Raw genomic sequence first — 20,777 nt, forward strand, 5'->3', positions numbered from 1 at the left:
AAGTAGTTCTCCCTTGGTTCCTAGGACTTCGGTAACATTGAGAATAGGCTTACAGCCTCCATCTTTATTAGATGAAAATGGTGTATTGCTCAGGATTTTTGCTTTTATAACTGGAATGTGGAAGAATTCAGAGGATCTAAGAGATGGAGAGAGTCTGCCCAAATTTAAAAGATTTTCTTTTGAGGGAAAATACTAACCTGGGTATTCTAAGTTTCAAACGGGTTGGAAATAACTTATTATACAATAATACTATACAAGCTGTAGTAAAAAAAAACTTCTAATTATTCATTCTAAAAAATTGTTTTATTTTCTACATTACTTCTCAATCCTTACCTCTCTGCACAGATAGCAAATTGTGTTCTTTTTTTTTTCAGCAAAGGTTTCACAGATACGAGAAAGTTATATCTGCTCTAACAGGCAAGCATTGATGTCAGTGATAACCTAATTCTGTACTCTCCTTTCTCTGGAAAACTGATCTGGTGGTGTTTGTGGGCTGAAACAGCCACAGCCATATCACCGAAAATAATGAGAAAATGTATGTAGCAGTCCTGAAGAAAATGGCTTTCCAATAGATGTTGCTAAGCATGTTCACTTACATGTTTGCTACGTCTTTGTATCCTCAACAATGTCTAGCAAGCACCTTATATGCAGGAGCATGAATGGAGATACTAACACTGTTTGGATAAATTTTCCTATGTTTTTTAGGTCTCATATTGAAAGTCTCCAAAAGAGGCTGAATAACTTCTAGACCAACTATAATCTCCTCAAGAGCAGGACTGGTGGTTTTCCACCCTTATGGCTTAAGAAACAATGTAACTCATATATTCAAAGATAATAAATCTGCTTTGGATAATATAAAAATCTTAATCAAGTGGGTTTTAAGTGGTATTAACTTCAAAGTACAGATTTGCTTTTTTATTTTTTATCCATTTGAGTATTTATTTTAGAGACTCAATAGGTGCAGCCTGGGAAAACTCACTTGCTCCATCTAGGGAATGGGTTCATCACAGGTGGCTCTGCGTTTTTTGCTCCACAGCATAAAGAACACAGCATAAAATGAAGATGTTGTTAGGAAAGAATGTAGAAGGGGCTTGGAAGGTAGAAGTCAGATCAGAGTTAAGTCTGGGACAGCCAACCACACGCACAAGATAAAAAATTAAAAGTTATATTTGCAAAGTGCTCAGATGCATGGCAAATTCTCCTTCTTTCATTATTATATAGGCATGGCTTATATAATATAGTTTATTGTACCGAGTTGCTATACTAATTTGGGGATAATATGCCATAGTAAGACATTCTGGATATGATTGGTGGTAGTTTATGTTAAAACTTGAGGTCAAAGGACCAAACTATCAGAAGGGGTTGGCTTACCCATTGTTAATTATAAAATGGTGCCATTGTTATCCATTGACCCAAAATTCAGTATCTTAAAAGAGCAAACATTCATTATATCACAGTTTCTTTGAGTTGGGAATCTTTGCACAGCTTAGCTGAGTGCCTCTGGCTCAAGGTTTCTCATGAGGTTGCAGTCAAGGTGTTGGGCACCTGCTACCCTTCCTTCTACCCATCCATTCATCTACACGTTCATCCATCCATTCACCTCAAGCATTGATTTAGGTGGTGGGACGTCATAATGAACAACAAGAATTTCTAACCCTCAAGGAGCTGTTGTTCTGAAGGAAGCAGACAATGAACAAGACAAAATATGTATTAGATAGTGATCAGAAGACAAATAAGGAAACACAGGTATAATTTTAGAGAGGGTACCAGGTAAAGACCTGAAGGAACTGAGAAAGTAGGTTTATGGATATCAGAGTAGGGAAAGGGACCAGCCCCAAGGTACTAGGAGGAACATCACTGATGTGCTCAAGAAACTGCATAAGACCAGTGTGGTCATGTATGGATGTGAGAGTTGGACTGTGAAGAAGGCAGAGCACCGAAGAATTGACGCTTTTGAACTGCGGTGTTAGAGAAGACTCTTGAGAGTCCCTTGGACTGCAAGGTGATCCAACCAATCCATTCTGAAGGAGATCAGCCCTGGGATTTCTTTGGAAGGAATGATGCTAAAGCTGAAGCTCCAGTACTTTGGCCACCTCATGCGAAGAGCTGACTCATTGGAAAAGACTCTGATGCTGGGAGGGATTGGGGGCAGGAGGAGAAAGGGACAACAGAGGATGAGATGGCTGGATGGCATCACTGACTCAATGGACATGAGTCTGAGTGAACTCCGGGAGTTGGTGATGGACAGGGAGGCCTGGTGTGCTGCGATTCATGGGGTCGCAAAGAGTCGGACACGGCTGAGCAACTGAACTGAACTGAGTGGGGCTAAAAGCAGAATAAACAGGGAAACAATAGGAGATGGGTTTTTTTTTAAAAAGAAAAAAAAACCAGCAGGCAGAGGAAGGAGGCAGATATTTCAGGGCCTTAAGATCATTCTAAGATCTTTGGTCTTTGCACGGAAACGGGGAGCTGTTGGAGGGCTAAGCAGAGGCTTGACAGGGTCTGACTTACATTTTAAAATCATCCTTCTGGCTCTGTTTAGCATTACCATCCTCACCATCACAGTTACATAATCATTTAGATCTTGCTGTGTGCAGTTTAGAAATGTTATCTTATTTAATTCTTATGGCAATCTATGAGTTAAATACTAGTTATATCTTTTTAGAAACAAGAGACTAGTACTTGCCACACTCTATTGTAATTTTTTTTTACTGCTCTGGCTTCCCCAGTAGAAGGTAAGCTCTGTGAGACTATCCCAGTTCTTAGTTCATAGAAGGTGCCCATCCGTGTTAGTGGGATGAATATTGATTGAAAGCTTTCCTTCATCTGCAGCACAAGAGACCAGATCCGTGCATGTAGGAGACAGCAATGTGAAGGGAATAATGGGTCCTGGTGAGTGGCGCTTCTTCAAGTTCTCTTTTCTTCTAACAGTCTCACCCTTTCCCTTCTTCTACCTTTCCTGCTTCTACGCCCTCAGTCCCAAACCAGGAATGAAAGAACTCAGGCAAGATAAAGCACTATTTTACTAAGATTCCAAGATGCATGCTGGAGTAGGTCAGCAACTCAGTTAATCCCAGAGAGAAGGGGAAGGAGGTTGAAGACAAAACCAGTCTTCTTAGTTCCTTCAGGCTTGTTTCAGTTACCACTGAACTAACACTTGCTGAGAACTCACAAGTGCAGGTGGAATGACATTTAAGTTTTCTGTGGACCACACACCTTATAATTTATGTAATTTAAAAGTTATCTGGAGATAATTCACCAGAATTTTATAAATTATTTCATCTCCCCTCCCTCCCTTCCTCCTGCCTTTTGGAAATATACCATCATCAGGGCCAAGGCGGACAAATTCCAAAATACGACACTGTCTTTGGTACCCTTCTTCCTGCTCTTTCTGTGTTTTCTTCCCAGGTGTGCTCAGCTGAAAGGAAGAAATATGAAGAATCAATACATATGACTATAAGTTCGTTTTGTTATTATATTTTACAAAATAAATAATTTATAAATTAACTAATTTATATTTTATTTTGTAAAATTTATATTTTTAAAGTCATTCAGTAGAGTCTGTGTGCCAAAAGTTAAGTATATAGACCAGAAACAGAGAAAGGTGATCCTTTGTAACTGTGGAGACTTTAAATTCTTAATTGATATGTTTAACCCTCAAAGGATAGTTGTACCCAAGCAAAGGCATAATATTTTTCAGTTAATAACAAATATAATTTTTAAAAAATCAGAACTTGATGGCAGATGTTATTTTTCAGGAATGACCCCAACAACTCCAGAAGCAGAAGAAAACCTTAAGCCTTGCCTCTCAGCTGATATCCAACCCAAGAGTCATCTCCCACCTGGTGTGTGGAGGCAGCCTAAGGATGCTAAAGACTGGGGTGAAGAATACGTCACAAAAGACCACCCAGATAAACTCAAGGAAGTGGGCCAGGGCAGACATAGCTCCTTGGAAAACGTTTTATGTGAAACTTCTTTAGCTGGTAAGTCCCAAGGGGCAATGGAGGCTGAAAATGTAAAGAACAAGAAACCTAAGGGCTGGAATCCTTGCAATTTAGATGCAGTGGACCTATGGGACAATTGAGCCTCTGGTTTCCTTTTGAGATGAACAAACCGAAGTCTTTAGTGGTAAAGGGACTCACCTGAGGTCACACGGCTAACTGGGACTACCACCTTGATCCTGGGTATCCATGACACTTAGTATTGTACTGCTCTGGAAAAAAAGGCATAAGGTTAGTGGAGAAGAAGACAGAATTTTGTGATGGATTTATTCAGTGATATGGAATGTTCAACATATGAATCTTGTATCAGGGGTTCACCACCAAAATGTCAAATACTGCAAAGAGGTCTGTTTTTCCTTTCCTCCCTTTTTCCCTCTTTCCTTTCTTTCTTCAAATGATAAATCATCACTGAGCACTTAGCATAGGTCTGACAATGGCATTTCCCTCCAATTGTCATTTTTAATTAAGTAATTTTAATTGGAGGCTAATTACTTTACAATATTGTAGTGGTTTTTGCCATACATTGACATGAATCAGCCATGGGTGTACGTGTGTCCCCCATCCTGAAGCCCCTTCCCATCTCCCTCCCCACCCCATCCCTCAGGGTCATCCCAATGCACCAGCCCTGAGTGTCCTGTCTCATGCATTGATCCTGGACTGGCAATCTATTTCACATATGGTAATATACACATTTCAATGCTATTCTCTCAAATCATCCCACCCTCACCTTCTCCCACAGAGTCCAAAAGTCTGTTCTTTACATGTGTCTCTTTTGCTGTCTCGCATATAGGGTCATCATTCAGTTCAGTTCAGTTCAGTCACTCAGTCGTGTCCGACTCTTTGTGACCCCATGAATCACAGCACACCAGGCCTCCCTGTCCATCACCAACTCCCGGAGTTCACTCAGACTCATGTCCATTGAGTCAGTGATGCCATCCAGCCATCTCATCTTTGGTCGTCCCCTTCTTCTCCTGCCCTCAATCCCTCCCAGCATCAGAGTCTTTTCCAATGAGTCAACTCTTCGCATGAGGTGGCCAAAGTACTGGAGTTTCAGCTTCAGCATCATTCCCTCCAAAGAAATCCCAGGGTCATCATTACCATCTTTCTGAATTCCATATATATGCTTTAATATACTTGTATTGGTGTTTTTCTTTCTGACTTACTTCACTCTGTATAATAGGCTCCAGTTTCATCCACCTCATTAGAACTGATCCAAATGTGTTCTTTTTAATAGCTGAGTAATATTCCATTATGTATATGTACCACAGCTTTCTTATCCATTCATCTGCCAATGGACATCTAGGCTATTGTAAACAGTGCTGCGATGAACACTGGGGTGCATGTGTCTCTTTCAATTCTGGTTTCCTCAGTGTGTATGCCCAGCAGTGGGATTGCTGGGTCATATGGCAATTCTATTTCCAGTTTTTTTAAGGAATCTCCACACTGTTCTCCATAGTGGCTGTACTAGTTTGCATTCCCACCAACAGTGTAAGAGAGTTCCCCTTTCTCCACACCCTTTCCAGCATTTATTGTTTGTAGACTTTTTGATAGCAGCCATTATGACCGGCATGAGATGTTACCTCATTGTGATTTTGATTTGCATTTCTCTGATAATGAGTGATGTTGAGCATTTTTTCATGTGTTTGTTAGCCATCTGTATGTCTTCTTTGGAGAAATGTCTGTTTACTTCTTTGGCCCATTTTTTGATTGGGTCGTTTATTTTTCTGGAATTCAGCTGCATGAGCTGCTTGTATATTTTTGAGATGAATTCTTGGTCAGTTGCTTCATTTGCTATTATTTTCTCCCATTCTGAAGGCTGTCTTTTCACCTTGTTTATAGTTTCTTTTGTTGTGCAAAAGCTTTTAAGTTTAATTAGCTCCCATTTATTTATATTTGCTTTTATTTCCATTACTCTGGGAGGTGGGTCATAGAGGATCCTGCTATGATTTACATCAGAAAGTGTTTTGCCTATGTTTTCCTCTAGAAGTTTTATAGTTTCTGGTCTTACATTTAGATCTTTAATCCATTTTGAGTTTATTTTTGTGTATGGTATTAGAAAGTGTTCTAGTTTCATTCTTTTACAGGTGACCAGTTTTCCCAGTACCACTTGTTAAAGAGATTGTCTTTTGTCCATTGTATATTCTTGCCTCCTTTGTCAAAGGTGTCCATAGGTGTGTGGATTTATCTCTGGGCCTTCTATTTTATTCCATTGATCTATGTTTCTGTCTTTGTGTCCATACCATACTGTCTTGATGACTGTAGCTTTGTAGTATAGTCTGAAGTCAGGCAGGTTGATTCCTCCAGTTCCATTCTTCTTTCTTAAGATTGCTTTGGCTATTTGAAGATTTTTGTATTTCCATGCAAATTGTGAAATTATTTGTTCTAGTTCTGTGAAAAATACCATTCGTAGCTTGACAGGGATTGCATTGAATCTGTATATTGCTTTGGGTAGTATACTCATTTTCACTATATTGATTCTTTCAATCCATGAACATGGTATATTTCTCCATCTATTTGTGTCATCTTTGATTTCTTTCATCGGTGCTTTATAGTTTTCTATATATAGGTCTTTTGTTTCTTTAGGTTCCCTCCAAGTTTTTAGTATATGTGCTGCTGAAGTGAGCACTCCTCCAACTGTTTTATAGGAGGTAATTTTTAATTTTTTATTATCAAATACACGAAAACTGAATAACACTAAAAGGTTTATTGTGAAAATCAGTAGCACCCACTTTAAATTCTTTTGACCTATTTTTTCTGGTGCTTGCTTCCATGTTTTAAAAAGAGTTTATGCTGCTATTTTTTTTCTATTGGCACATTGCATGCATGCTAAGTTGCTTTAGTCGTATCCAACTCTTTGTGAACCTATGGACTATAGCCAGCCAGGCTCCTCTGTCCATGGGATTCTCCAGGCAAGAATATTGGAGTGGGTTGCCATGCCCTCCTCCAGGGGATCTTTCCAACCCAGAGATTGAACCTGCATCTCTTATGTCTCCTGCATTGGCAAGTTGGGTTTTTACCACTAGCACCACCTGGGGGGATACACAGACCTATATAATATGAGAAATATATTGGGTTGGCCAAAAAGTTCTTTTGGGTTTTTCCATAATGTCTTACAGAAAAACCCAAAAGAACTTCTTGGCCAACCCAACATTAATATTTCTAATATAGAAAGATTATCTCATAAAGTTCTCTCATACACCTTTTCAGGCAATACCCACCCACAGAACCACTACTCTGACTTCTGTCACTGTAAATTAGTTATGTCTGTTCTTGACTCCATAAAAATGGAATATTACAATATGTAGTTTTTTCATGTCTGGCCTCTTTCTCTCAACATAGTGTTGCATGTAATTCATTCAGTAATTTATTCCTTTTTATTAATCATATTGAATGAATTTACCATAATTTATCCATTCTCTCATTGCTAGAAATTGGATTGTTTCCAATTTAGGGCTACTATGAATAAAACTGCTGTGAATATTCTTGTAGGTCTTTTTTTTTTAATGTATGCTCTCATTTCTCTTGAGTGTACACCTAGGAGTGGAATCTTTGGATTATGGGATAGGATTATGTTTAACTTTAAAACACCAGCAGTTTACCAAAGTAGTTGGAACATTTTATACTCTTACCAGCAATGTATGAAACTTTCCAGTTTTTTTACATTCTCAATATTTAGTATGATCAGCCTTTTAAGTTTGAACCATTCTGTGGGTGTGTCCTGTGTCATATTGCAGTTTTAATTTGCTCTTCCCTGAGGACTAATGATGCTGAGCATATTTTCATATGCTTGTTGACTATTTGTATTTCTTTTATGAAGTACCTATTTAAGTCCTTTGTCCAATGTTTAAATTGGGTTATCTTTTTATTCTCTATTAGTATGGTTTCTTAATATATTTTGAATATGAGTTCCCTGTAAGATATACATGTTGAGAATATTCTATTCTCTGCCCTGCTTTTTCACTTTCTTGATGGTCTTTTGATAACAGATATTTTAAATTTTAATGAAGTTCAATTTATCAATTTTAAATGTTTAAAATAGTTTGTGACTTATGTGCCCTTGCAAAATATTTTTGCCAGTTCTAAGGTTATCAAGATATTCTACTATGTTTTCTTATAAAAATCTTTATAGTTTTAGCATTCACATTTAGGTCTATGACTCATCTTGAATAAATTTTGCTGTGTGGTATGAATCCAGATTCATTTTTTTCCATATGGCTATCCAGTTGCTTCAGCTCCATTTATTGAAAATGCCTTCCTATTCTCATTGAAATGAGTAGGAAAAGCCAAGTCATCACATATATGTGGGTCTAACTCTAGACTCTAAGGCTTCCCATGTGGTTCAGTGGTAAAGCATCTTCCTGCCAATGCAGCAGATGCTGGAGACATGGGTTTGCTCCCTGGGTCTGAAAGATCCCCTGGAGAGGATAATGGCAATCCACTCCAGTATTCTTGCCTGGGAAATCCCATGGACAGAGGAGCCTGGTGTGCTACAGTCTATAGGGTTGCAGAAGAGCTGGCCATGACTTAGGGACTAAACAACAAATTCTACTCTATATTCTTTTATTCTGATTAGGAGAGAATTGACATCTTGACAGTACTGATATTCCAGTTGAAGAACATGGTATATGACTCCTTTTACTTGGGTCTTCTTTAATTTTTCTTAGCAATGTAACAAAGTCTATCGTTGACATTTTTTTAAAACAGCATTTACCCTAGAGACCTCTGTCATCCTACTCCATTCTGACTCACTGCACTGCTGCCCTCCTGGGACTTCTCAGTCTTCCTGTGAATTCTCTTAAAATTTCTCATATGTTAGATTCCTATTCAGGGTTTTGTGGAGGTGTGTTGCTGTTGTTGTTGTTGTTGTTGTTTTGCATATCCTTCTCAGTTTCTTGGTTTACTACTCGTTTTGATGGAACACATAGCCTAGTAGGTTCCACATAATTCATTGGCTATTTAGATGAATATAAAGTCATTTTCCATTATCATTTTGAAGCAATTGTTCCACTGTCTTCTAAATTCTAATGTTGCCAGTGAAAAATCCAATATCATCTAATCCCCAGTCCTTTGAATGTTACCTGATTTTTCTCTCTGGTAACTTTTAGGATCTTCTCTTTACCTTTGGTATGCTAAATTTTCACAGTGATGTGGTATATTTTACAGTGATGTGAGAGATTTTTTCATTAATTATGCTGAATGCAAATGGGCCCTTTCCTCTGGAAATACATGTCCTGGTATTTTTTGTATTATTAATTTGATAATATCTTCTCATTCATTTTCTTTCTTTTCTCTGAAACTTCTATTAGTTTGATATTGGCTCTCCTGGACTAATTTTTTCTATTACTGCCTTTCTTGGTGGGGAGGGAAATGGAGGCAGGTGTACAGATTTCCTTGACTTTGTCTTCTGCTCTTTTAAAAAAGCCAAAAAGTTTTTTTTCTGGATTGTTTTTTGAAAATAGGATCCTGTGATTATTAAATGGGCAGAACATTTTTGGTAACTCTTTGAGGATATTAATTATAAGATTTTTTTAAAGATTTCTTTTTTTCCTGCATTGTCTCTATCTATGGTTCCTCCTTTTAAAAATGTGTATGTACTTTTTTCTTCTCTTTCTTTTATGATGTAAGATTAATTCAAGTATCTGAGGATTCTTAGCTAATTATTCATATCCAGGAAAAAGGGCCTAAATAAAAAGAAACCTAAAAATCCTGTGTTGGTCAAGCTGATCAATAAGTGGGCTTCTTATCTGCTAATCAGGTAGCAAATTTCCATTTTGATAGGTGACGTCTGTATGTCAGTGTTTGTAGACCTTTTTCACTTGGGCAGCTCATTCCTCCAGTGGAAGGTCCTCTGGTCTCCAGTCTGGACAGTATAAGTCTGGCTGCTGGCACTCTGGGACCTGAAGGCAAAGAGGCTGAGAGGAGTCTCACTGTTTTGTATGTGAGCCTTCTTTGAGTCCCTTTGTTTTCATTTTAGCATTTCAACTCTGCTCTCTGCTATGTCTGATGTTCAGATATCAGAGATTCGGGCTTCTCTAGCTTTTCTCATTTCCCCTGGGGTGGAATTGAGGAAGTCATCCAGCATGGGTATGGGGAACTGAAGGTTCAGCTTCACTGAATGTAGACTGTTTCTCCTGTTTACAGCATTGCCTCTTACTTGTACTCTCTTGATGCCTTGGTGTCTCCAATCCTTGGGCCTTTCTGCTTCTCAGCCGATTTCCCATCCACAGATGAAAACACCAAAGTAAATGGTTTGGTGCCCTTTGCTCTGCTGAATTAATGACCATGCCTCCACTCTTCCATCTTCCAGAAACTTGCTGGTGTCTCTATTGCTTTCAATACCTTTTTATTGTTTTCTATCATCTAACAGGGTCTCAGGGAACAGTGGTTAACAAAAATTCCCTCCTTGGTTTGTTTTTAAAGCTAAAAGACAGACTGTGGCTCTAGAACTGCTTGAATCAGAAAGAAAATATGTCATTAACATCTCTCTGATCCTGAAGATCAAGGCAACATTCCAGGGGTCAGATGGAAAGAGGAATTCTAAAGAGAGAAGGTACCCATGTATTCATTGCCTTTGCTTTTCAGATTAATTAAAATTTAAGGTAAGTTGTTTATTGTTTCCACTTTGGGAATTCTGGTACTTATCAAGAGCTCCAGACATAGACTTGGAAAAGAGAATAGTCAGTGACTGCAGGTAACCCCTGGCAAGTCTCAACTTTTGACTTCCAGCAGATAAGAAAATGAGAGGAGTCTCTGGGGCTTCCAGTGGCCCTGGCATGTCTGTTAAGAGCCTAAAGGGAAAAAGTGCAACAGTGAGGAAGGTATTCCTGTCTGTTGCCATCTGCATATTCCACTGGAAATCCTGGAAGAACCCCTGGAACCACTTCTCATGGGAGCACAGGGAACGGATGGGAATGAAGATCTGAAGTGGCCATTAGATAAATGATACAGGGCTTACATAGCTGTGAACTTGGACCTTTCTTATTATTTGTTCAGGAAATCCTTGTTAAGGTATGAGCCGCATGTGAGTGTAGTCATATTACGGGGGCAGAGCTTCCATCGGGCCTCTGATGTGTTACAGCAACTTGCTAGTCCCCAGGTTACCACACCCCTCCCTCTATATCTGTTCCAAAACTTCAGATTTTCTCTGCTTCCCTCTCTGCTGAGAGAAAGCAGGAAGGAGAAACTTACGATTTGGTGGGGAAAGATTACTGACATAAAGATGTAATAATCCAGATCAACTGAGGAAAAGGCCAAGCCAAATAAATGAGAAGTCTGGATGATGGATGACTAGAGACAAACACAGCATTACCACTTTAAGTAGTCTACCAGGTAATATGCACTGGTGGTTCATGAAGTTGTGGGAAGCCTGAACTATATTTTCCAGATCCTTATCACCGCCACCCCCCAATTTTACTTGGCTTTGCAGCTGCCAGCAATAAACTCAATCACCAAAACACAATGTACCTCCATCGAAGCAACTGATATGAGAAAACGTTCCATGATAAACCCATAATTGCTTCACTATTTGCAAGAATTATTTCACTGCAAAACTGAGATAAAATAGAAAGCTGTAAGGAGCAGAAGAGGGTAACATGACACTGAAAGCTGTGAACAGTAGAAGCTCTGGACTGGGTTTTACTTTCTATGGCCACCTGGATCCTTGCTGGCTCTTCCTTCGCTTTCTGGCCACTTGACTCCCCCTTCTTCACCCCATCCAGCTTGTCTGAACCTCCCAGATTACCCCTTCAGCCCTCCGTGAAGTCTCTCTGGCCTCTTGCTATCTTGCTGGTGCCAGAAGATTTGCCCAGTTCACATTAAAACCCAACTAAAGCCCAGTCTACCTTTAGATGTGGCTTTGCCTCCACATCTATGAGTCTAAGCCAGCAGCATCTCTTTCTAGTCTCTGAAAGTGTGGGGATGGGGCAAGGAGAGTGAAAGAGAGGACTGTTTGCTCCAGCAAACAGTAATCAGGCTCCATGCTTGGGTACTTCATTTACTTCATGAAATCTTCACAAGAACCTGTGAATCCTACCTGATAGATGAAGAAATTCAGGTCCAGTGAGGTTTGAAGTCACACAATCAGCTGAAGCCAGAGCTCAAACCCAGGCCTGTCTAATGCCCTTTCAACATGGCACTGCTTCTCTAAGGACCATGATTTCAAAGATACCACCTTAACTGACTGCAATATGCCAGCTGCCTCAACCAGAAGCTGACTTTGTCTCTTCCTGTTTCATAAATCAGGCTTTTCGATTAGCTGCCCACTTGTCCTGACTTCAGATCTCAGGTGACCCGTCAAATAGGGGAATGTTTTTAGTTCACAGAAGCTCTTTTCTACTTGCCCTCTCTTCTACTTCTCATGACCCATTACTAAGGAAGAGGTGGGCTTTCCCCCAACTCCTGAGACTAAAAAATAATTAAAACTATCATACTTTCCCCAAGAAAGTAAAATAATGGTTATTTCTCATATCCATGATGATGCTATTTATGTTAGTTATCTGCTAAGCGAATCCTCTTTTCTGTTTTCATTGCCCAAGAAGAAAAAAGCTTCAACTCAGTATTCTTAGTGCTAATATGAAATCTCTGGTTCTGAGCTTTGCTGTACTTAGTCCCTATTCTTTGCGACTCCATGGACTGTAGCCTGCCAGGCTTCTCTGTTCATGGGGATTCTCCAGGCAAGAATACTGGAGTGGGTTGCCATACCCTCATCCAGGGGCTCTTCCCTCACCCAGGGATCGAACTCAGGTCTCCTGCATTGCAGGTGATTCTCTACTGCCTGAGCCACCAGAGAAGCTCCTCTGAGCTTCCAATGTCACCCTTTTCCTATTGTTGTTGAGTTGCTAAGTCATGTCTGACTCTGCGACACCATGGACTGTAGCCCGCCAGGCTCCTCCGTCCATAGGACTTCCCAGGCAAGAATACTGGTTGCCATTTCCTTCTTTAGGGGCTCTTCCAGACCTAGGGATCAAAGCCAAGTCTCTTGCATCTTCTGCACTGGCAGATGGATTCCTTACTACTAAGCCACCAAAGAAGCCCTACTCTTTTCCTACCTGAGGTTAGAGCTTCATCCTCCTCAATTCATGGTTTCTTTCTTCCTAAGCTTTCTGAAGCCTGCACGTGTAGCCTCTTTAGTTAAATAGATCAGCGGAATGAAATACATAACAGAATGAGATTATTCCTCGTCTCTATTGGCGTTTTTCCTCCCATGCAAAGATGAAAATTACCTTATGAACATTTACCTTTCCCATCACAAACCACAAGCCTTCTGCATTTTCTGCCCTCATTGAAAAGTCACCTGGGGGTGAAAACAACACCCACAAGTACATACCTGATGCTCTAACCTGCCACATCTTCTCAAACCTATAAAATAAAACTTCAGGTTTTCCCTAGAAAAACATGAAGTGCTCAGAAGTCTCTGCCGGCTGCTTCCAGCCAGCCCTGCCCCTGGTCCAGTCGCCGGACGCTGCAGGAGCAAAGGCTGCCAGTGGAAGCCTGAGGGGAAAGTGAGGGCTGCTGTCCACTGGTAGGAGGATCTCAGATGTTGGAGTTCTTGGTTTTTTCTGGTATGTTTCACCCACACAGAGCAGGCTTGAATAGTCCTGCATGAACCCTTGTCAGGAGGGGCAAAGTCAGCCCCACAGGATTTGCCAGTTAGCCTTAAAAACTGAACCCCAGGGCCACATCCTCCAAGAGCTCAACGAACTGTACGCTTCGGATCACCACTAGGTGGCACATGTTACTATCAATGCCTCATCTTGCAGCTGCAGCTCAGGAGTTGTTTTGACCTAAGTTACTAATTTATAACTGGATGTTCATTGATTGCTTGTAGTTTATCTCCCTTGTTGCTTAAGTACTGTCCTGCCAGAGTTGAAATTACTTTGAAGACTTTAGAAAGAATAAACTTCTCATGGTACCATAATCTCACCCCTGGTAAAGAACAGAAAATAAGTTGAGCACTTAACATTTTTGTCCTAATGAAAAAGTTGCTTCTGGGAGTCAGGTCAGGCTCCAGGCAAAATAGTGAAATAGGTTAAGTGTGTCTATACTTCTCGCTTCTTTCTCCCTCTGCTCCTCATTTCCTGGCTCACCTCCTCTACACTCTACCCTAATTTCAAATATTATCCTTATTAAATTAAAAAAAAAATTAAAGCCTGTTTTCAATATTTGAAAATATTGAAAATATTTCTGTGGAATATTTCTGTGAAATACTTTCAATATTTCACAGAAAGTGAAAAGTGAAAGTGAAAGTTACTCAGTCATGTCCAACTCTTTGTGATCCCATGGACTGTACAGTCCATGGGATTTTCCAGCCAGAATACTAGAGTGCGTAGCCTTTCCCTTCTGCAAGGGATCTTCCCAACCCAGGGATCAAACCCAGGTCTTCTGCATTGCAGGCAGATTCTTTACTAGCTGAGCCACAAGGGAAGTCCAAGAATACTAGAGTGGGTAGCCTATCCGTTCTCCAGCAGATCTTCCCGACCCAGGAATCCAACCAGGGTCTCCTACATTGCGGGCAGATTCTTTATCAACTGAACTATCAGGGAAGCCATTTGACACAGAATCCACCTTAAATCATTGCTCTTCATGTAACTTACATGCTTCTTGAAACTTAATGAGAGTATTAGCCTTTTGTGATCCCCATCCTAAAACCTTACCCTGTCACTCCAGTGGACTATCCACGAGGCACCTGGACTCCAACCGAGTTACCAGCTGTCAAACTCTGCAAGTACGCTGGTCATAGTGTAACGGAAGACAGGTTTCTTGAAAGAAAGGAAAAGAAAGTACAGGATAGGACAGGAAAGGAAGGGAAAAAGGACAGGAAGGAAGGAGAGAAAGAGATAAATCAAGACATTTTATACAACCTACACTGACCACCCGTCACAATCTCAGATCTCACCACTGTGGCCTAACATCTCGCAGTGTCACACCAGGAATTTTACCTGCAGGCACTGTCAGCCTCTGGGTGGAGAGAAGTCTTTCCTGTCCAGGTCTTTTGCGGGTGCAGTGTTTCACTCTTTCAGTGTGATCAGGTCTGCTTTCCTCCATCAGCTTTATGGTTTCTCCCAGTTGGACTGTCTCCTAGCCACGCCTCCAAATTCCCTCTGATGTGGACAGGCATTACTTAGCCTTAGGTCTTCCAAGCCTATTATATCAGCCCAGGAGGCCTTTCCTCCTGTGCTTAGGGAGCAGTGGGCTTCACATACATGGAGACTCAAGGTACAGGGACTGGAGGGGTTGGCAGATTGGAGTAGAAGGAATCCTTGTCCCTTTTCACGGGAGGCTGGCATTTGTGTGTCTACTCTGAGCTGCAACCACAGGGGAATTTTCTTTGCTTGGAAATGGGCTGACAACACCTCCTTCCAAACTGGTGTTCTTCCTACTGTTTTCAACAGAGGTCTGCTTGTTTGGGGGTGGCAAAGTACCCCAACTGTCCAAAGTACCCCAACTCATTTACTCTTGATAGACCCTTAGGGAAATATCCAAATAAGTCAGACTCTCAGCAAGTGACAAGCAGGCCAACACTTTCCTCTCTGTTAAACTTGTAGTCCTGGCTGCTCTCACCTTTTGAGACAGACCCACATTCTACCTATGGAATGTGTTCTCTGCTTTTACCTTACTACGGCTCACCCTTGAGTTCTTTTCTGCATAAAGCCAAGAACTCTTACTTAGTGGTCTGTCCCAGGAACCTGCCTGAGACCTGGGACATGATCATCCTCTCCTGACTTATTTTCCTGCAACCTCTTCACAAAGGATATTAATAAATCTACCTTTTACCTGAAACAAAAGAATCAAGAAAACCAACCAAACTAACATGAAAAATCTTGTGGTCTTGGAAGCACAGGGGAACTTACTTTCAGTTCCCCCAAATTACCAAGCTGGAGCTGACATCCTTGCTGTTGTCCAGCAAGGCTCTACTCCTGTTTCTTCCCTCCTCACTCCTTCAGGCCTCTGCTCACCCTGCTTCCCCATCCAATCCACCTTCTCCTTCCTCCCATGATTCTCTGACTCTGCTCTCCATCCCACCCTCCTCTTTCTCTCTTCCTTCCTTCATTTCCTCTGAAATAAATGAGACACACTGAGATAGAAGGCAGACGGTGGGAGAGCAGGAGGCGGGGCTCAGCAAAACTGGGACTACCTATCCTGTAGCCTCCTCTGGCAAGACTCCATCCATTCCCAGCTTCCTCTTAGAAACTGAAGGAAAGGGGAAAAGTTAACACTTTTATGCCCTTATCCCCTGAACTTTCCGTTGCCAGCTTGAAACGAAACCTCCTCCTTCTCTAAGTACAGTTGGTAGCTACGAATGACCAAGTGCCACCTTAGCGCTGCCATCTGCAGTGTTAACTGGAGTAGATGATTTGGACATCAAGTGGGAAGAACTTTAAAACATTGAGAAAGATCTCCCTTAAAATTTTACTGTCACCTAAATGAGAGTGTATCATTTTGCTTTGAAAAGGCCACTCCAGTGAAGTGCTCTTAACTAGTTCAATACACATTTGAACAGGGGTCATCAGTAAAGGGGTCTTCCTGTGGTCTGAGGTTACCTGCTGTGAGGCTGATAGTGACAAACTCTTTTTCGAATACTAAAGGCAGACCTGTGACTCACAGGATTTTGAATGACTGGGAAAATTGGACTTGTTCCATATGTTCTTGAGGAGCCTTTTCTTCTCTGCACCTGGTTTGTGTGATCCTGTCTCTATTCTGTTTCAAGCCTCTTCCCTGGCTCTTTACGGTACATTGTCCAGCAGCACCTGGATTTGCTTCACGCTCTGCAGGAAAGGGTCTTGAAGTGGCCACGCCAAGGAGTCCTTGGAGATTTATTCCTTAAGTTAACAAATGATGAGGTGAGTTTTTTTTCTTAATCCTTTATAAACGTGAATTACATGCATCTGTGTCTTCCATGTCCATTTCTCTTAATGGAGAATCTAGAATCAGCGGATTTCAGAGTCTGAGGAGATCTAGTCTAACCTCCTTGTTCTACAGATAATGAAATAAAGTTCAGAGAAAAAATCATGGTTGAAATTACCCAGCTATCTAGATATTTGTAGATCTGTGGCTAGAACCCAAGTCTTTTAACTTCCAGTTCATCATTTTTCTGCTGAACTATAACTGCCCCCCATTGAATATGATGTGTGTGTGTGTGTGTGTGTGTGTGTGTATGTACACATATATATCCATCCATACATATAAAGTGGCTCAGAGGTTAAAGCGTCTGCCTCCAATGCGGGAAACCTGGGTTCGATCCCTGGGTCAGGAAGATCCCCTGGAGAAGGAAATGGCAACCCACTTCAGTATTCTTGCCTGGAGAATCCCATGGCCAGAGGAGCTTGGTAGGCTACAGTCCACAGGGTCACAAAGAGTCAGACACGACTGAGTGACTTCACTTCTTCATATGCTTTCACACACAATTTCATTTCTTAAAGATTTAAAAAAATGTGTCGGAGAAGGCAACGGCAACCCACTCCAGTACTCTTGCCTGGAAAATCCCATGGACGGAGGAGCCTGGTAGGCTGCAGTCCATGGGGTTGCTAAGAGTCGAACACGACTGAGTGACTTCATTTTCACTTTTCACTTTCATGCATTGGAGAAGGAAATGGCAACCCACTCCAGTGTTCTCACCTGGAGAATCCCGGGGACGGGGGAGCCTGGTGGGCTACTGTCTATGGGGTCGCACAGAGTCGGACACGACTGAAGTGACTTAGCAGCAGATGGGTAGCTATTTGTCTAGAATGTTTTTTGTTTTCACTTTTTTGGAGAAAGGATGCTAAGTTTTTAAATCTCTGTAATGTTCTTCAAAAAAAAAACTATATGATTTAGGTCACAAGCTGCAAACTCAAATGCCTACAGGGCCAGCAGATGACATTAGTAAGTAGAAATGAGCTGAATGTAATACAATGTGGTAATACTACTGGGAAGTGAGCTTAAGTGGAGCACATATGCTTTCCTATAAGGAATAGCTACTCAGCTTTATCCAATTATTATGCAGGAAAAAAGGACTAGAGTTGCCAGATCTGGTATTTTAAGAGAAGTGGAAAGTCCAGAATTTTGTGTGAAATTTTATTTTTAAAATATTGCATGGGTTAATTGAAATTGGTCTGCAAGTCAGATTTTACCTTCAGTTGACCTCTGTATATGAATGATTCATAATACAAGTTTACAAATTATTTACTTGTATAGAGTGGATGTAATGCCATCCCTCTAAACTCATTTTTACTCATTTATATTCAACGTGCTTTCTTGAGCTGAGAATTGTTATACCTATGGGAAAATAACTTTGAGAGGTGAAAATTGTTTTCCTGAGGGGATATTCCGTAGGTGAATAAGAAATTAGTGGAAAAAGTCGAGAATTCCAGATCTAGACCCTCTGAGGTGAGTTGGAAAAAGTTCCTCATTTGGATGTAGATGATTGAAGCAGAGAGTAATTAAAAAACAAAATTTGCATTTTTATCATTTAACTGTTTAAAATATTTTTTTCAACTTACATGGCACCTTCTTTCTGCTTTGGTTTATCATTTCACTTTCATTAAAGCAGGGATACTGAGTTTTGGTTTCCAAGTCCATAGGACTATTTTCCTTAAAACCAAAAAGATTTTTTAAAAGGTGAATAAAAAACAGAACAAATGTTACTAAACACATCTAATGAATGATTAAAATAATCTCTGCAATGTACTCCTTTAGATATGCATGAGTCCGCCTGCCAAGGCAGGAGACGCAAGAGATGTGAGTTTGATCCCTGGGACAGGAAGATCCCCTGATGTAGGAAATGGCAACCCACTCCAATATTCTTGCCAGGGAAATCCCATGGACAGAGGAGCCTGGTGGTCTATAGTGCATGGGGTCCCAAAGAACTGAGCATGACTGAGCAACTGAGCACACACAAGCATACATATTAACTATTATCATTCCTGTCTCCAAGTTCTTACCATGACTTTTCTGTTTGTTTTCAAGAATAATTTTTTGGATTATTATGTTGCTTACCTGAGGGACTTGCCCGAATGCATCTCTTTGGTTCATGTGGTTGTTCTGAAGGAGGTAAGTTAACACTATCTTTCCATTCTCCTTTGGTTACATGTGTGACTACATTATGTTGCTCACCTTTCCAGAAAACACAGCACATGCACTCTGAGCTTGTTCTCCATGCTGGGGAATGGCTTGAACAAAGCCACTGACTCTCCTCCCTGGGGTTCAAGGAGCCACTCAAGGATCAGTGCCATTGCTTTGGTCTTTGCCCTTCCTTACTGAACTTCTGTTCCATTCCACTGGAATGGACGAAGTAAACAAATATTCTGCCCAGAGATCCTCAGGCTGCAGTTTGCAACCTTAACGGGTTTTGGGCTTTATAGACTTAGACATATTAATCTGAATATTAAATTCATGTCATAGTGTGTCTGTCATTTTACATGATTATAAAATGGCTCTAGTCATGTTGCTTTAAGTATTGCTACTGCAGTGATATATTAGATGCTCAATAAGCACATATACACATAAAGCAATTCTAGTTATTTTAGGTCAATAGAAAAGAACTATATCAGAAGTTCTAAAGCTAAGAGTTAATTAAGTTTCACAAGAGGTGAGAGGCTCTCTTAACTTTCTACTTCAACCTCTGACTGTTCTCAACCCAGTATAATACCTACCATATATTCAGTTCAGTTCAGTTCAGTCGCTCAGTCATGTCCAACTCTTTGTGACCCCATGAATCACAGCACGCCAGGCCTCCCTGTCCATCACCAACTCCCGGAGTTCACTCAGACTCATGTCCGTCGAGTCGGTGATGCCATCCAGCCATCTCATCCTCTGCGCCGCCTTCTCCTCCTGCCTCCAATCCCTCCCAGCATCAGAGTCTTTTCCAATGAGTCAACTCTTCGCATGAGGTGGTCAAAGTACTGGACTCAGCATATACTGAGTCAGCCTAAAAGTTCATGGGGGTTTTTCCCTAAGATGTTACAGAAAAGCCCAAATGAATTTTTTGACCAACCTAATCTTTGAGAAAGGAGAAAGGAAGGGAAGAGACATGAAGAAAGTCCAGCATGTTTCCTGTTGCCAACTGGTTTCTCCCTTCTTCATTCTCATGAGGTTCAAAGCACCTTTAATGCCTGTTGGTAAAAACATTGTACAGATTACTTGCTGAAGAACCTTAACAAATTTAGTCAACTCAAGTCTAATTTATTGAGTGCTCACTTTGCTAAGATGGTGTTGGAGGGTGGGGAGGAGGAGGGGGTGGTTTGGACACCTGGGTAGATTCTAAAGAAGAATATGACACACTCCTCGTTAGCAAAGAGGTGTCTTCTTGAGCATGTCCCTGAATAAGTAGCCTCTCCAATGACAGATCAATGTTTCATGACACTCTTGATGAAGAAAATGCTCTAGTAAACCCTTGCTACACTAGTGGAACTGACCTGTTTGCAGCCAGAACTGGAGGCACACTGAAGACTGACTCCAACTTTCTTTCATTCAGGGTGATGAAGAGATTAAGTCTGACATCTACACATTGTTTTTTCATATAGTCCAGCGCATCCCTGAATATCTGATACATCTACAGGTAGGCATGGCTGGTCAAGCCACCAAGCTGATTTTCATGCTAAACAGTTGTTTTGGGCTTCCAATGAAAAGATACCATAAAGGGTCAAGGAATCATTAATATTTCTAGGAAGTGTTTGAATGATTTAGATTTTTATGATTACCCTATCTCCACCTTGTGGTATGAGCTAAAATCTCATCCTCAAGAGTTTTTGGCTGCTGCTGCTAAGTTGCTTCAGTCGTGACCGACTCTGTGTGACCCCA

At 40.9% G+C, this 20,777-nt stretch overlaps 1 protein-coding gene across 1 annotated transcript in view; it reads left to right on the forward strand.

Annotated features, from left to right (window-relative positions):
• ARHGEF33 (Rho guanine nucleotide exchange factor 33) overlaps nucleotides 1-20,777 on the forward strand; it is a 53,120-nt gene that overhangs the window by 12,216 nt on the left and 20,127 nt on the right. Inside the window, exons 6-11 of the mRNA XM_052649396.1 lie at nucleotides 2,833-2,892; nucleotides 3,759-3,983; nucleotides 10,422-10,551; nucleotides 16,708-16,840; nucleotides 18,945-19,028; nucleotides 20,452-20,535. Of these exons, the coding sequence (XP_052505356.1) occupies nucleotides 2,833-2,892; nucleotides 3,759-3,983; nucleotides 10,422-10,551; nucleotides 16,708-16,840; nucleotides 18,945-19,028; nucleotides 20,452-20,535 (716 nt within the window). The remainder of the gene's footprint in view (nucleotides 1-2,832; nucleotides 2,893-3,758; nucleotides 3,984-10,421; nucleotides 10,552-16,707; nucleotides 16,841-18,944; nucleotides 19,029-20,451; nucleotides 20,536-20,777) is intronic.

The sequence above is a fragment of the Budorcas taxicolor genome, chromosome 11 (genome assembly GCF_023091745.1).
Source record: "Budorcas taxicolor isolate Tak-1 chromosome 11, Takin1.1, whole genome shotgun sequence".
NCBI lineage: Eukaryota > Metazoa > Chordata > Mammalia > Artiodactyla > Bovidae > Budorcas > Budorcas taxicolor.